At 28.5% G+C, this 17,826-nt stretch overlaps 1 protein-coding gene across 1 annotated transcript in view; it reads left to right on the top strand.

The window, feature by feature from the left end:
* Positions 1–17,452, top strand: part of LOC101895046 (serine/threonine-protein kinase MARK2) — a 71,241-nt gene extending 53,789 nt beyond the window's left edge. Inside the window, 3 exon segments of the mRNA XM_059126142.1 lie at positions 12,127–12,279; positions 12,469–12,587; positions 12,662–17,452. Coding sequence (XP_058982125.1) covers positions 12,127–12,279; positions 12,469–12,587; positions 12,662–12,720 — 331 coding nt within the window. The 3' untranslated portion in view covers positions 12,721–17,452.
* Positions 17,453–17,826: the final 374 nt, after the last annotated feature.

Genomic DNA, 17,826 nt, shown 5'->3' with positions numbered 1-17,826 from the left:
GTTTTTTGGCCGGCTTTTTGCTTTTTGCAATTCATTTTTTTACTAAACTCTTTTACAAAAACACACATAAAATATAAGTTTTTATTTAAATTTTTGTTTTGTTGTAAATAATAATTATATAGATCTGTTGAAATGAAAAAAAAAATTATATACATATATCTCAAAAAATATTGTATGAAATAAAATGGTCACAAACAATTGTTCTTTTTTTATTATCGAGCACCAACAAATATAAACAAAACAAACAATAAACACCACAACAAATATGCTAATTCAAAATTTTGTTGTCTCTCTCTATTCAAATTTCATCAAAAAAAAAATCAAAATATTTATCTCTATATAAAACATAATCAAACGTACATCATAAAAACATGTGTAAATTCAAACATTTTTTCGGGATGAAAAGGAAGATTTCTTTAAAACATGGTTTATATTACGGTGTTTGAGCGTTTTATTCACTGTAATAGAAACCTTGTTTAGGGCGCGAGTGATGTGTTGTGTAAACACATCACACATTGCCCGCAGTGATTCCCTATCACCTTTTAGTGAGCATATACTTTTTTTTAATTTTTTCTCCTACAAATAATACCAAATTAGTACAACAACAACGCAATGATGATTTAGGTCTGGTTTAGTTTTATGGCGTATTTTATAATCGTAACGTATATTATGTTCTGTTCTCTCTAAAACGTTCAACGGCAACCCTCAAAATCAATCAATTAAATAATATCAAACAAAATTGTCTTAATTATTACCTACCATACTTCACCCCAAAACTAAAACAACAATCAGCAATCAAATCAAAATAACAAAAAGACAACGAAAGACAAAAATGCAGTAAGAAATCAAAAACATATACTCTGTATTTCACATGATGATACATAAACAACACCAAAAGTAGGTAATTTATTGTGAAACGTTTTAAATTGGGTTTTATACAAAAAATATTAACAATTTTTACTATGGTTTATTTTTTTTACAATTATAAATTTGGGTGGTTATATCAGCTGTCCTGTTGATTATTACGATTCATGTTTTGTTTTAATTTTTTTGCTCTATTGTGAATTGTAACCTTCAGCTTAATGCCATGTTTACGTTAGAACTTTTTGTAGGGTTAACCTAATTTAAGAGGATTTATTTGAAGTATAAGTAATGGATATGACAATTTTAATCTAAATCCATGTAAACGTACTGTTACTTTCATTACTGTTTTCAGTATTAACATTTATAAGGCGTAACGCGTTATTTAGTAAACAGTCAATTGTGAATTACAACACTAAAAATTATAAGCCCAAAGATAGTTACCCCATGGTAAAATTTTACTTAGGTCTTACATCAAATCAAAGTCCATTAAACAAGCAAAAAAATAAAATTTTGATTGAAACCCACTTATATTGTCAAAATTTTTGTTTACGTTTATATAACAGTGGCGTACAATACGAAAATAAAAATATATTCGCGCGGATATCCTTTTAAAATGGCCCTGCATCTTTTGCATTTTTTCAAAATCAGACGAAATGTCAAATTTGTTAATTTTGGCTATTTTTGTGTTTTCCTTTTGTACAATCACAATAAGTAATTTGACAACTCGTGGTAAATGGGGTATACCCATAAATGAAGCATACAGTACGTTTACTTTAGAAGGTGTGGATTTCGACTGTCAATTCCATTCCTTATACGTCAAATGTAATCCATTGGATTTTTTACATTCGATTTGATGCAATGAAATTGACAGTTAAATTTCACGCGATTTATTAAGTATAAACGGTCTTATACGCTTTGGAATATTATTAATCATTCAGCCGGGGTTGGAAATACTAGATCTATTCCTGTACTTGCAACGTTTTGCTCGAGAAACATGTTTCCCGGGCACAAAATAGCATCATTTTTAGTAACCAATTTATTTGTTATTAATAGTAAACCCTTATAGTGCGTTTACATACAAATTTCTTGAAATTATTAACCAATGTATTAAATTTTTATTACAAATAATTTGGAGTATAATTTGTGGGTAACGGGTTTTTAAAGAATTATTCATATTCGATCATACTTTGGCATATAATTGTTAATCATACGGTCTATGACATTAATATGTCAACCTATTTTCAATTGTATCTTGTCTTGATATCTATTTTTTCTTGTACATTTCTGTTTTCGAAACGTGTATTTTCGGCGGTCTTTTAGTTATTTATATCAGAGTATTTGCGTTACAACAAAAAATAAAGACCTAAAAATGCCTCCGCCCCCAAACAATAAAAACAAAACACCAACACAATTTATTTCATTCACCAATTTTAATAATTGGAAGGAGGTCCACTAGTTCATTAAAATGAATAATTTCCTAAAACAATAAAAAATACCATTTGATCTCATTTTTCAAATAAAAACTAATTAATTCACAATAAATTCCACGGTTTAAAATAAAAGACGAAAATCCTTGCCCCTTTTAACCATATAAACTCGAAAATTAGTCATGAAATATTTCATGAGTCATGTACAACATTTATTTGATTTAAAGGGAGAGGAGTAGGAGGTTCACGAGTTCAGTAAAAATTAATAATTTGCTTTACATACAAATTTTTATCCCGATTAATCGTGATAACTGATCAATCACAATTAATTAGACAATGCACGTTAAATAGATTGTGATTGGATCACATGCAATTAATTTGCTGCAGACACTTTTGCTCCGTTGAAGCCATGAGCAAGTCTCATTTGCACTCTCTTTGTTTATTTTATTCATATTTACCTCTCTTTTGCAATTTGCGTGTCTCCCAATGTAATTAGCAAAAGAAGGAAATAGTCCTGTTATCCATTCGTAGTACTTGTCTGAGTTTAGAAGAAGACTCGAATGCCAAGAACGAAATATTTTATCGAAAGAAATCATGGTTTACGACGGTCTGTATATACATTTATTCAGTTCGATTCCCTCGGGTTCTAAAACAATTTAAATAATGTGACACACTGACCGTTAGTTAACCCATACCTATTGTGAATTGATGAGTATAATAGTATGTTTACGTTAGAGCTTTTATGCCAGGTTAACCTTCTCATGTGGATTTATTTTGACGTATACACAATGTAATTAGCATTTTAAATACCCTGGCTTTTCTTAATCTGGTAAATTGTAAACATACAATAATATAAAATTTACTCAGGCTTTAAGAGTGTCTTCATGTCCTGTAAACTAGCTGATACCATGGTACAATATGGAGGTTAGAACAGCTTCGTAAAACTACAGAAAAACAGCTTTGAGACTTCAAAAATTGGCAGAAGTCGGGCGGGCACACTTAGAAATAAATAGTAATCAGCTGATAGCTCTACCTTACCTTTTTATTGTACCCTAGGCCACATGTCAAATTCCTAAAATTTTTTTTATGGAGATGAGCAATACAATTTTCGCCATTTCTCTCTCATTTAAAATGATAGAGAACGATGGTATTTATAATTACTATTTTGAATGACACATATTCCTCTCTAGTCAATTGGGAATTATTCTTTGCTTTTTTACTTTTATATTTTCACATAACAAAAAGAAATAAAAATGCATTAAATAACTCAAAGTTCTTTACCATTAACTTGAACGTAGACAAAAGGGGTGTAAGCGTATTAAAATTGTGACAATACGATATATACTTATTTGATTGTTTAAATTAACTTTGACGGAACTATTGTGAATGAATAATTACTTTAGTCTAACGGGCCACAATTCAAGCTCTCCTAAGCCACGAAAAAAGTTAGGGAATATTATCAAATATGTTAATGAAAAGATTTTCTTAAAGCTACTAGACAACCTGACAAATACCTTGTTTAAAAAAACACTGAGATATTTTTGGACAAATTCCCAGGAATTTCACAAAAATAAATGCAGGCAATTTTAGAAATATTTATTATCATTTGGACCCTTATTTAGCTTTACAAAACAAATAAAAAACTTCATATATTTAAACCTCTTTTGGTGTGTTCGTTCGTATGTGAGTGTATAGTTTTTATTACACATTTTACTTTTGTTGTCTTTTTCCTGCTGCTGATGATAATGATTGCTGATTGTCTCTCATTGTTGTGTCTCGGTGTGTGTTTTAATTTTATTTTATAAATTTTAATGCCTTTTTCATATTATTTTTCTACAATACTCTCTCTCAAAACAAAAAACAAAAACCAAAAACCAAAAAAAAAAAGAAAACCAACAATCACATGTCTATTTACTATTTCTCCCATAACTCTTCTTCTTCTTCCTTTTTCCCCCCTTTCAAACAATTTGCAAATATGTTCCACTTTATATATATTTTTTAATTCTCTCTTTTTTCTCTCTTTATTTTGTTGTCTCCTATTCTTTTTTTTTTTTTCTTTCCTTTTCATTTCTTTTTCATTGCGAAAAATTTATATTTTTTTTAATATAACTTTCACTTTTAAAAAAAATATACCACAAAAAAAATATATGATTTTCTCTTACAATGTGAATAATTTGTTTTTATAATTACTTTTTTCTTTAATTTTAGGCCAAACCAGTAAATAAATACTAATGCTAAATAAAAAAATTGTAATTGTTAACTGTGAATGAACTGATTGTGAATTAAACATTGAGAGAGAGAGAAAGTGATTGATCTATGATGAGGGCACGCGCGCGCCAGAGAGACATACATTGTGACAAACGTTGAAATATTTTCGAACAGTCAATGAGAGACAGAGAGAGAGAGACAAAGTGATAAAGTCAATGTGAGATTCAAAAACAAACAGAGAGAGACTAAACACAAAACAAGCAGCTTACAACGTTGTATTCGTAATGAAAAAGAATTATATATAAATATAGATTTAATATAAAACTAAAAAAAAGAAATGTATAAATATCCCTACTATAAAGAGAGAAAGAAAAAGAAACAAAAAAATAGCAAGGAATATTATTGTTTTTTATATAAAAAAAAATGTTTGATTTCTCCCAATTGTTTTCATTTTATGCTTATAGTTTCCTTTTTTTAAATATATATAAAAGAAATATTATATGTATAAGTAAGAAAAGTGTACAAAAAGAACATCTCCTACCCCATTTGAAAAATGTGCTTTACTTTTTGGTAATATTTATTACAAAACTCTGTTCTGGGAATCATTGCACTCGACTTAATGTGCTAATTTGGCTAAAACAAAATAAAATATTGTAATTTCGAAGAAAATGTCAAAAATCTCCAACAACAACTTTTCACAAAATTTAGCTGTAATAAACTTTTGTCACTTTGTATAAATTTAGCACGCCAAAATTATATAATAATCATCTGAAGTTACCTGGCCGCACAACAAATTTACTGGCAACGAAAAATTCTAAAATCTTGCCACTTCACAGTAATTTGCTGTGTGGCCCGGTGACTTTAAGAAAATGTATAACCATAGCCATTTGTCTAACAGCAAAGCACCACTGGTATTTTTCTGCTCAGCCCGTTTGCTTTCTCCATTAGACACTGTTTTTTTTTTCTTCATCTTCTTTTCTTTGTAAATCTAGCAAAAACAAATTATTTTAAACGAAATAATTATGTAAAGAATGAATAATGTGACCATTTTATTTCTACATATAAAAGAAAAAACAAACCGCAAACTTCAACAACAAGAACAGTTATTAAATATTAAAATTAAGCATGTAGAAATTTAATTTAATTATTATTACAATTATTAACTACTATTACAAAACAGCTACTATTATTATTATTACTATTCGTATAATTATTATATAAATATATTTTTTGTTGGTATTAGGTTAAAATGTAGTAACACCGAGAAGCAAAAAAAAAAAAAAGAAAGAAAAACAAAACGTAACAATAAAATCCATAATTAAATTAAATATTTTATTTAAAAGAAAAACAACAACAACAAAACTATTATATCTAGCCTTAATTTTATATTGTTTGTTTCCAAAAAAAAAACATGAAAAAAAAAATGTTCCCAATATGCTTTAACAAATTTTGTTTTTTGTCCCATGTAAACAAAACAAAAAAGATAAACCAACAACCTCATTGGTTAAGTATTAACATAACAAACAACCACACTCATTTATTACTGTTATAACAAACAAACACACACAAAACCTCCACACACCACCACCACCACCACCCCCCACATTCTTCACCTTTATATCTGTTTTGTAAATTATATTAAAATGAAAACAAACAATAAGTAAATAAAAAACAATATTATTATTAAAACAAATAATTATGTGATTTCCTTTGTCTTCTTTACAAAAAAAGAAAGAAAAAACAATAACAAAATTTATTTAAAAAAATATATGACATGTGCATGCATAACCTCAAATGACAACATGAATTTAAAGGGTGGCCCGCCATCATAATTTAATTAAAGCCAGCATGTTACAATTGTTCCATAACTACTTAAAGTGGGTTTAAATGCGGTTAAAATGACATTTTACTAACATTCTTAATTTTCTCCAAAAGGACCATGGTAGAAGAATACAGGTAGATGCATCAACGCTCTGGAACATTGATATGTCAAAAAAATTTTAATTTCTTTTCAAAAATAAGTAGATTTTTATATGTTTTCTTATACGAGGTCAGACGGAGGTTATTATAATAGGCGTTTTCGACAATTTTTACAAATTTAAATAATTTTTCATTCGACATTTTCAATTCCAAAATTGGTTTCACAGTTCATTGCCTACCTATATTCTTCTACCATGAAAAGGACATTGAGTAAGTTTAATGTGTGGCCCGGTAGTTTAAACAAACTGTTAATGGCTTTAAAGAAAAAATTTAACTAAAATGTTTTCGACAAGTTAAAGTACGTTTACAATAAAAATCTCTACCCGGAGTAACCCTGGTACTTGAACAATCACAATAAATTGGACTATAGCAAACATACCTTAAATTTATTGTGATTGAATTTTATATGTAAACATACTTTTAGCGGCCAAAATAAAGAAGTCGCTACGTCCTATCCTTGGTAGAAGAATACAGATAGATGCATCGACACAGCGGCTTGGACAATGAACTGTCAAACCAATATTGCAATTGAAATTTTTGAATGAAAATTTATTCAAATTTGTAAGAAATTTTTTAAATTGCATATAATAATAACCTCCGATTGAGGGAAAATCTAGTTATATTGGAAAACACATTTTAAAATTTTTGACATACCAATGTTGCCAAGCGTTGATGCATCTACCTATATTATTGTACCATGGTCCTATCCATAACAACAGTGCTGTCAACTTTTATTCAGACTTGTCATTCTAAATGTTGCCTTTTACTTTATCGATAGCTCAAAACATGAGTTAGAGAATCCCACTACTGGGGAAATTATGGGGAGAACTAGCGGCTTAAGGGGAATTATTAAAATGAGTTAAACACCATGCAACAATGCAGAGGTCAAGTAAAAAGCTTCTAAAAAATTGTCAATATTCGTTTGCAATTTGTTTACGTTTTCCCCCGTTTGGGAAAGAATTCCAAGTATTGTTTGTAAGAACAGCTGATCTTCTCTGTTCGGTCAAAACTCTTAAACGAATGAAAACGTGAATAAAAAATTGATTTTCTACAGTTGGAACTTGCTTTACATGTGAATCCAACCCGGATTTTCAAATTATTTCCTTCAAACACCCTTATTATTACACCAGTTAAATTGAGGTTAGCATGTGTAAAATGACATTATATTTAACAACAAAATGACAATATATTATCATTCAAAGTTGCCTAAAAGTGCCAAAAATGTTTTGGAACATTTTTTTTTCGCAACAATTATTCAATATCGACGATTTTTTTCGAAACAATCTAGTGAAAACTACTTCCAACAAAATATTTACGGCAGTTTCTTTTACCGTGACATAAAACAATTGCCAACCATTTTTTTGAAATAATCTAATGAAACCTACTTCCAACAAAATATTTGCGGCAGTTTCTTTTACCGTGACGTAAGACAATTGCCAAATTATTTTCATAAAAAGCTATCATTGGGACAACATTTGTTTTGAATCATCGTCTGAACACTGTTTAAACTTTACTCACATCATTTTAAATATATAATAAACAAGCCAAAATTGACTATTTTCGCAATCGTCTTGTCAGGCCTACTTATGCGAACATATTTCCGGCAGTATTTTTTATTTATGACGTAAGTCAATTGCCAGCTATTTTTCAAAAAAAGCTGTAATTGGGACATAAATGGTTTAATATGTTTTTAAATCATCGTCTGAACACTGTTTAACCTTTACTTACTCACACTTCTCAATTGTTAAACATTAAAAAAAAACGCCAAAAGTTGACTATATCTTTAAAAAAAATTGTGAAACCCACTTCCGCCAAACTATTTGTCAGTTTCTTTAATCATGACCTAAGTCAATTGCTAACTATTTTTTATAAAAGCTATATTTGCTACAAAAATAGTTTAAAATGTGTTTGATTTATCGTCTGAACATTGTTTAACCTTTATTCACTCACATTTCTCAATTGTTAAACATGAAAAAAGCCAAAAGTTGACTATTTTCTTAAACAATTTTGTGAGACCTACCTATTTTCATCACTTTCTTTAATCATGACGTAAGTCAATTGCGAACTATTTTCCATAAAAGCTGTAATTGTGACATAAATGGTTTAATATATTTTTGAATCATCGTCTGAACACTGTTTAAACTTTACTCACTACAATGGTAGAAGAATACATCACCGCTCGGAACATTGATATGTCAAAATTTAAAAAATATTTTTTTTTTTCAAAAAATAGGTAGATTTTTATAAGCTTTCTTATGCGACACCAAAAGGAGGTTGTCATGATTTGCATTTTTCAAAAACACACGAAAACTTGACGTTTTTTTAAACAAATCTTGTCTGGCCTAATTCCGCCACAAGTTTCTTTAGTTATGGCGTACGTCAATTGCCAACTTTTTCAATAAAAAATTGGCCATCTTTTTTATAAAAGCCATAATTGCCACAAAAATTGTTGAAAATAATCATCGTCTGAACACTGTTTAACCTTGACACTCATATGTGGTACCTTCAATACTTAAGTATGGCAATTGTCATCTAATTTCTAAAGGAGAAATATTGCAAAGGTTTTTCTTAAAAAATACTGATTAACAACGGATGTTTTCAAATGTATTTAAAGGAATAACCCCTTAGAATGATAATAAAGCCACTTTGTTATTAAATGTAATGCATTAAAAAAAAAAAAAACACAATAGTAATAGTGAAAACAATGCTGTGGAAAATTAAAATATTTTACAGAATGCCAGAGAGCAGGCAATAAAAAACAATGATTTTCAAAAAATATGTAAAAAAATGCAATAAATGGTGCACTATGTATTGAAAGATATAATTAAAAACAAAAATATTTTATTCCGCCTAGAAATGTTAATAATCATAATTTTTTATTTAACATTGATTTAAATTGATTTAAACACACACTTCCAATCCTTGCAAAAAATATATGGTCACCATAACAATACTGAAATTTTTTATATTTTAAAATAGTTTTTAATTATAGCTGAACTATTTTTAACTAAGCTAATCATTTAATCCTATATTTTTTTATTAGTTTATAATTTATTCTAAAAAAAGAAAACCACAATAAAATATATAGATAAATTTTATTCCTATACAAAAAAGAAAAGAAAAAAAAGGCGCAAACTTTTATTATAAACCAAAACACAGATATGATTCTTGTTGAAAAAATCACTCACGACCCACACATTAAAAAAAAAAAGAAAACTAAGTAAAAAAAGTGTAATATTCGCCGCAAATTTTGTAGAATATTAAAAATTTGTGAAAATTTTAAGAAATTGTTAATAATTAATTAATTATTTATATTTCCTTTTACGGTTTATTTTTGTTTTGGTTTCTTAAAAATCAAAATTTATTTCCTTTGATACAAGTAAAAAAAACAAAACTTCTCTGGCTAACAACGATAAATAAAAAGCAGGGAGGATAATTGCAAGCATAATTGTCAGGGTGGGGAGAAAAGATTAAATCATTAATTTCCATTCATTACTCAATAACTCTTGACAGAAGCGCAAGAGAAAAAAAATATATATAAATTAGTTAATAACTAATCACTAGCTATTATTACAACTCATTTTGGTGTGGTTAAAAACATTTGAAAAAAAAAAATAAAAACCATACGATTGTTAAAAACACAAAGCAAAAATCCATACATAACTAAGTTAAGCTAAAAACAAAAAAGAAAATAAACATAACCTAACATACAAACATAACTTGCAAAAAATAACTAATAATAACACACACACACAAAAAATGAAGAAAATAATAAATGGAAAATATATATAAAAAATTCAAAAAAAAATGTTCTCTCTTCAATGTTTTTTCTTAAAAATGAGTGAAATCATGAACTGTTGTAAATATCAATAAGATTAGTTCGAAAAGATATACACGTTCTTTATTTCTTAGACAAATCTTTTTTATTTTTCACCTAAATTCTTCGAAAATTGCAACTTAAATTACGAGTTTTGAAAATTATTTAATGTAAACGTGGCCTTACTAATGCTTTATGAAAGATTTTCATTAACTTTTTAGCAGAAATTCAAAAAATGTATGACTGCCATGTATCGATTTTGTGATCCCTATAGTTGCATTTAGAGGCTGTGTGTGAGCTCTCATATAAACATGGCATAAGATATGCATTGGATACTTCTTACGAGATAACGTGTGGCAAATGACAAATGTTTTATTTAGAAGCACATTTACACAACAACGATGTATCCGCCGTAATAATTGACCAATCTTAATCATTTTGATGTGTTAATATCTTCAATAATGCCGAAATTTTGTAAAAATTATATGTTTTTGGTAAAAGTGTTTAAAAAATTAATGTCCCATATGATCCCTGCTATCGCAAATTTTTTGGGCTTTTCTTTATGTAGAAGCTGAGTGTGAGCGTTCATATGAACATGGTATAAGCCATGCATAAAAATGTGTGGCAAATGACAAATGTTGTATTTAATAGCACGTTTACATACAAACTCTCTACCCAGGTTTACCCTGATGATTGACCATTCACAATAATTTTAATGTTTTAAATCTTCAAAAAATGCCAGCATTTTGTAAAAATTAGTTGTTTTTTGTAAAAGTGCGTCCGTGGGTTTTGAGGTTGCTGCCCCATATAATCCCTATTACCACAAATTGTTTTGACCTTTTCTCTATATAGAAGCTTAGTGTTAGTTTTCATATGAACATGGTTTAAGCCATGCATTAGGAACTATTTACATAAAAATTGTGTGGCAAATGACATATGTTTTTATTTAATGGCACGTTTACATATAAAATCTTTACCCGGGTTAACCTTGATAATTGACCAATCAATAATTTTAATGTTTTAGTATCTTTAAAATTGTCAAAATTTTGTAAAAATTAATTGCTTTTTTTGTAAAAATGCATCCGTGGGTTTAAAAGGTTGCTGGCTTCAATGAAAAATAAATGTTTACTCAACTAATTGTTTTAAAGATTTTGGATTGAAGGACTTTTAATTCTGTTTTAATTCCGCTACAACAAAAGTACTAACCTTTTTCTCATTTCTCTTGGCCAAAAAATTTTTGTAAATAAAAATTTTTGTAATTAAAAGTTTCAAATCTTTCTTTTTTCCACCTAACGCCATGGTAAAATTAAGAAGCTAAAGTCATTGCAAATAAGCATACCCATCTCTGCATTTTTTGTAATTTACCTTGTCAAAATTCACTGCATAAAAATAGGTTTCCATCTCTGATTTGGATATTTACAATGGATATATAAATATATATTTTGACAATGAGATCTTGTCAAATGAATAATTTTGAAAAAAATTGTAAACAAATGATTGCATGACTTTACCTTTTTGATTCTACCATGTCTATCGCTTTATTTGCACACATATCATTACATACACGAATATACATACACACTAATTTTTTTTTATTAACAATCAAGGCTTTTTCATTGTAAAACTCATCATTCTTAAAATAAATAAAAAAAATTTCAACAAAAATTATTTATATTTACAACAGTAAAAAAAGTAAGACAATGTGCAATAGGTTTATATCAAAACAAAAAATAAATCTCAAAGTTTTCTTCCCAAAAAATTAAACAAAACACATCCACCTCATCGTGTAATTTATTTTGATTTGTTTTTTGGAAAATCAAACAATTATAGCAGCAACTCTAACACCGAAGAATCCGCTAAGCCCCGGGTATTGCGATTTACCTGGTCAATGAAAACAACATCGCCTCTGATGCCAGATCAAATAATGCAAAAGATTAGAGAAGTTCTCGATCAAAATAACTGTGACTATGAGCAGCGTGAAAGGTGAGATTCCGCTAACCATGAAACAATTATAAAGTTCCACCAGCAACAACATTGTGATTGAAATGGTAAACAATTTTTGACATTTCATTCCATTTCGTTTTGGATCAGCTGGTGGAACACGTTATTATTGAAACATGTGAAATATGATATCTTGGTGACCCTGACGTATGGAAAATTTTCTTTTTCTAGATTCGTTTTATGGTGTGTACATGGAGACCCAAATACCGATTCATTGGTACAATGGGAAATTGAAGTATGTAAACTTCCACGTTTGTCTCTAAATGGAGTACGTTTTAAACGCATTTCTGGTAAGCATTATTTTTTCGGATTTGTTTTTTCATAAGATTTTATTAATGACTTTCTCCCTTTCGATTCCATTTAGGTACTAGTATAGGCTTTAAAAATATCGCTTCACGTATTGCGTTCGATCTACGACTGTGATTCTGTCAGGAGAAGGGAGAAACTCTTAATAAAATTAACGATTCTACTACCGTATGAAGCAAAAACAACAACAACATCCACAGCAACAAAATGAAGGAGATTACTTCCCCCAGGAAAAATTATGTAAAATCCCCGGTTTATTCATCCCCCAAAAATTTAAGAAAGAAAGAACAATGGATCTAAATAATCTAAATAAACACTCACAACATAAAGTTACATATTTATAAACTTCAATCTCATGATGACATCAATAACAATGTTTAAAATGTTTCATATAACAAACCTCACACACACACATAAACAAAAAAAGCATTTAAAGTGAACAATAATAGTAAAACTAGGATTTTCTAAATGTGCTAAAAAAAAGTCAACAATTTCTTGCATCAATTTGCCTTTCGGCATCTCATAAAACTAATAATTGTGTTTTGAAATTCAAAACAAGAAGATTTAGTTGATGGCCTTCTAAAGCTAATTTGATGTGTGGCCATGAAGCCTTAGGAAATTGATTATTTGGCACAATTGTTATGTGGGGTACACATCATCAAACAAGATTTTAGATGCAAGTACAAAAAAAAACCTTGAAGTCATGTCTAGACATATTAATGTCAAATTATAACAGAAAACGGCGGCAGGTTTTTAATGCGGCTCTGTAATTCCTTTATGAAATGTCACAAAATATGCCTAGCCATGACTTCAAGTTTCTTATGTATTTACAACTTTTTTGTTTTATGTTTTGTAACTTTCAAATGAAATTGGAAAACTTAACTGATGGCGTTTACACCATGGAAGAACCTAGTTTTAAGCTAAAATCGAAATATCCACATATTTTCTTTACACAAACACAAATCCTAATTTTTTCAAAAAAAAAGAAAAAAACGCACACTTCTCCATCTCTCCCTTCCCTTCCCCTTTCGCTCTCACACAACACACATTCATTCTTCATACATATGTAGAAAATTGCAATCAAACTTGTTAAATTATATAATTATTATATATAAACACACACATACATAAAATACAAACCTACATGCATATATTAAAATATAGATACAAAAACACACATACACATATATACCACATTGTGGTATAAATGTATGTGTGAATTCTAATAAGTTCATAAAAAATAACTATTATACACAAAACCCACTCTATTCTACCCGAACAATAGAATTCTCCCCGTGTTATATTTTAAGAATGAAAAAAAACAAACCAATCTTATTATAATACAAATAATTTAAAACAAAACACTAAAGCACAAACAACAACAAAATATAAACATTTTTTATTGAAACAAGAAACAGAAATAAAATCATCAAAAACAAACCACACACCACTCCCATTACCTACTACAATATCAATTGTTATTAGAAATCGAAAATAAAACAAAAAAATAGCAACAAAAACAACAACAACAAACATTCAACATCTTTATTGAAAACGTAAGACAAAAAAAAACGAAAAACAAACAAGCAACAACTTGATCTTTAAGATAATTATAAGAAAGAAAAGGAATAATATAGTAGTTGGTTTAATAATTCTGAGGGAATCAATCATTTTATTTGAAAATTTTCATTTAAAAAATACTTCAAAACAAAAAAAAATAGAAAAGAAATTTAATCATCTATGACCCACGCATTAATAATGGTAGAAGAATACAGGTAGATGCAACAACGCTTGGGAACATTGATATGTCAAAAAATTTTAAATGTCATTTCAAATATAAGTAGATTTTTATATGTATGTTTTTATATGACGACGTCAATCGAAGGTTATTATAATACGCGTTTTTCAAAAATGTTTACAAATTTAAATAATTTTTCATTCAACATTTTCCATTCCAAATTTGGTTTGACAGTTCATTGTACCAGCAGATGTGTCGATGCGTCTACATATATTATTCTACCATGGTAACCATGTACATTTGCTATTTATTTTGAAATCGTAAAATAAATTAACCACATGTCAAATCGCAAAGATTTTCAACGAACTTATAGAGTAAAGCTGCAATAAGAACGTGTGTCAATTGTGCAAAAACCTTAACCATGACACAATCAATAGAAACTCCCATGGTAGAAGAATACAGGTAGATGCATCAACGCTTGGGAACATTTATATCTCAACATTTTTTTATTGTTTTTTTTTTTTTTTTTCAAAATTAAGTCGATTTGTATATATTTTCCTATACGACGCCAATCGGAGATTGTTGTAATATGAATTTTTCAAACAATTATTCCAAATTTGAATAATTTTCCATTCAAAAATTTCAATTCCGAAATTGGTTTAATAGTTCAATGTCCCAGCAACTGTGCGTCGATGCGACTACCTGTATTTTCCTACAATGTTTTCCACGAACTTGTAGAGTAAAGCTCCAATAATAACGTGTGTCAGTTGTACAAAAACGTTAACCGTGGCACAATCAGTGGGAACTCCATTTGAGCAGTTAATCCCCTTATTGTGATTTAAATCACAGTACAAAATATAAACAGCCAAAAAACGTAAACAAGTTTTGAAATTTCGCGTGATAAACATGGTAGAAGAATACATGTCATCATTTATAAAATGTTTTGTCAGAAATAAGTAGATTTTTATGTGTTTTCTTACACGACGCAAATCGGAGGTTGTTCTGTTTTAACGAATTTTAATAATTTTTCATTCAAAAATTTCAATTACAAAATTGGTTTGACAGTTCATTGTCCCTGTAGCTGTGTCAATGCGACTACCTGTATTCTTTTACCATGTTTTCAACTGTAAAGCTGCAATAAGAACGTGTGTCAGTTGTGCAAAAACGTTAATCATGACACAATCAGTAAGAATTCCATATGCGCAGCTGATCATCTTATTGTGATTGAAATCACAGTACAAATTAATAACAAACGACCAACAAAACGTAAACAAATTTTGATGTATTTTTGTTTTGGTTGTGTTATTGCACCATGGCTATAACCTCATTTCATAAAAGTGTATATTTTATTTTTAAGATTATAATAGGACGTAAATTGTTGGATGGGTAAATCTTTTGAAATATTTAAGGTGCAAAAGATCAAAGCTTATATGTATGGCCAAACAATAACGGGAAAATACAAAACTGTTGTCAGTTTAAAATGTCATATATTTTACTACATCTGTCATGTTTAAAATCACAATAATTGTCAACTTTGTAATTAATAATTTGGTGGTCACATTACCATTTAATGCATTTTGCAAGGCCCATTAAAAATTCGTGGAAGAGTAATGAATAACTACCATTGGGATTAAAACCCCGTTATACTTTTAATACACAATTACATGCATTTTGACAGTACAGATAAAATCAGCTGGTCTTATTCGCATTTAAATGTTTAGGCTGCCTGGGAACATGTTGAATTTTCTTTAAATACTCAAAACAAGAACAAACCAGTATTTTTTACGTCTCCGGGGAGATTTACTTAGTAATAGTACGTTTACATAGAAATATTACTAATGGTTAGCCCAATCACAATAGATGTGACTATGGAAAACTTACGTTAAAATTATTGTGACTTCTCAATTATCACAGTTTATTTGGGTAAAGACTTCACATGTAAACGTTTTATAAGTTCTTATGGGAGAGTAAGGAAGATATCTCATTTTTCGAGAATTCCCAAAAGTATTTAATTTAGCAATCTCCAACGAGCTACCATAAATAACTATCCAGAAAACAGCTGATCGAAACAACAAATCGAACGTGCCAAATATTACTAGGCATTTTCGCCCCCAGCGATGTCCAGTAAACTCCCAGCACACTCTCTTTCACTTGACAATATGCCGTGACATATTCTATCAATTTTTACAATATATCTAATAAAATGACACTCATTTTACAATCATGTGTTGAGAACATTGTTGTATATTTTGTTAAATACTTTGATATCCTTTATAATTACCTGTATTATACTATTTTTCATTAAAATTCAATTTCAAAGCTTTAAACAAAACAAAAATTTAAAAACAATTTATTTTTATAAATTAAAAACAAATTGATTTTTATTATTTTTGTTTTTGGGTTATTTTGTGTTTTCCTATTTATATAAGGCGTTCTATGTACTGTTTGTAGTTGTTCTTAAAGTTAAATATAGAGTTTCTTAATACAATTTTCAATTTCCCCCCGGTATTTCTCCCAGTTTATTACAAAATAAACCAAATAAGCAGGATTATATCACTGCAATTTTCATTTGATTTGGAATTTTTTCTTAACATCAATGTCAAATAAATTGTCATAAATCGAAAATTTGTAATAATGTAAATGCTGTTTAATTGTTGTATTTATATAAATAGTTAAATAGCGTTCACAGAGATCTATCTTCATTATATAAATATGAAAAACATCAAAACTGAAAACTATGCAAACATAAACAAAAATATTGAGTAACGGCGATCAAATACTCAACAAAATATCTAGGTACATACACAACACATTACATTTGTGTAATAATATTTACGAAATAGTTAAGGACATTATGTGAACACAACAAGAAAACGAACAAAAACCTTACCTGCATTTCATTGAATTCCTTTAAAAAAAAAAACCTAATGAGGCCCATCAAACCAATCTCTAAAAGACGAATAACTCAAAATCCCCTTAGATGCAATCTAGCAACAAAAAAGAAAACAATATTCAAAAACATCTGTATTCTTCATTACATATTCACATTTAAATAAAAAAAAACAAAAACATAAAACAAAGAATAAAAACATCATTTATGAATGTAATCAAGATTTGATGGTGTTTTATTTTCTAAATAGTTTCTTAGGAAAGGGAAGAATTTTAAAGTTGTTAGATTTTTATTCATCCACGAATAAAAAAAAACATCGGATTTGGGACATATATAACTTTGGCACTAACTAAAAGTATGTTTACATATACAAAATCCAGTGAACTTCAACTGACAATTCCATAGTATATTTGACATATCCACAATGTGGCAACGTTTGTGGTATTTTTTAAATCTAATCTTTAGATTCATTTGAAAAGTTACCCAAAAACTATTAATTTCTTTGAAAAAACATTCCAGTGAATTTCTCTTGTATATTAAAAAACGAAACATATTTTCATGTAAAGTGTATGCATCAACGCTTGGTAACATTGAT

This window comes from Musca domestica, unplaced genomic scaffold, assembly GCF_030504385.1.
Source record: "Musca domestica strain aabys unplaced genomic scaffold, Musca_domestica.polishedcontigs.V.1.1 37, whole genome shotgun sequence".
Lineage (NCBI taxonomy): Eukaryota > Metazoa > Arthropoda > Insecta > Diptera > Muscidae > Musca > Musca domestica.
This window is presented reverse-complemented; position numbering and strand designations above follow the sequence as displayed.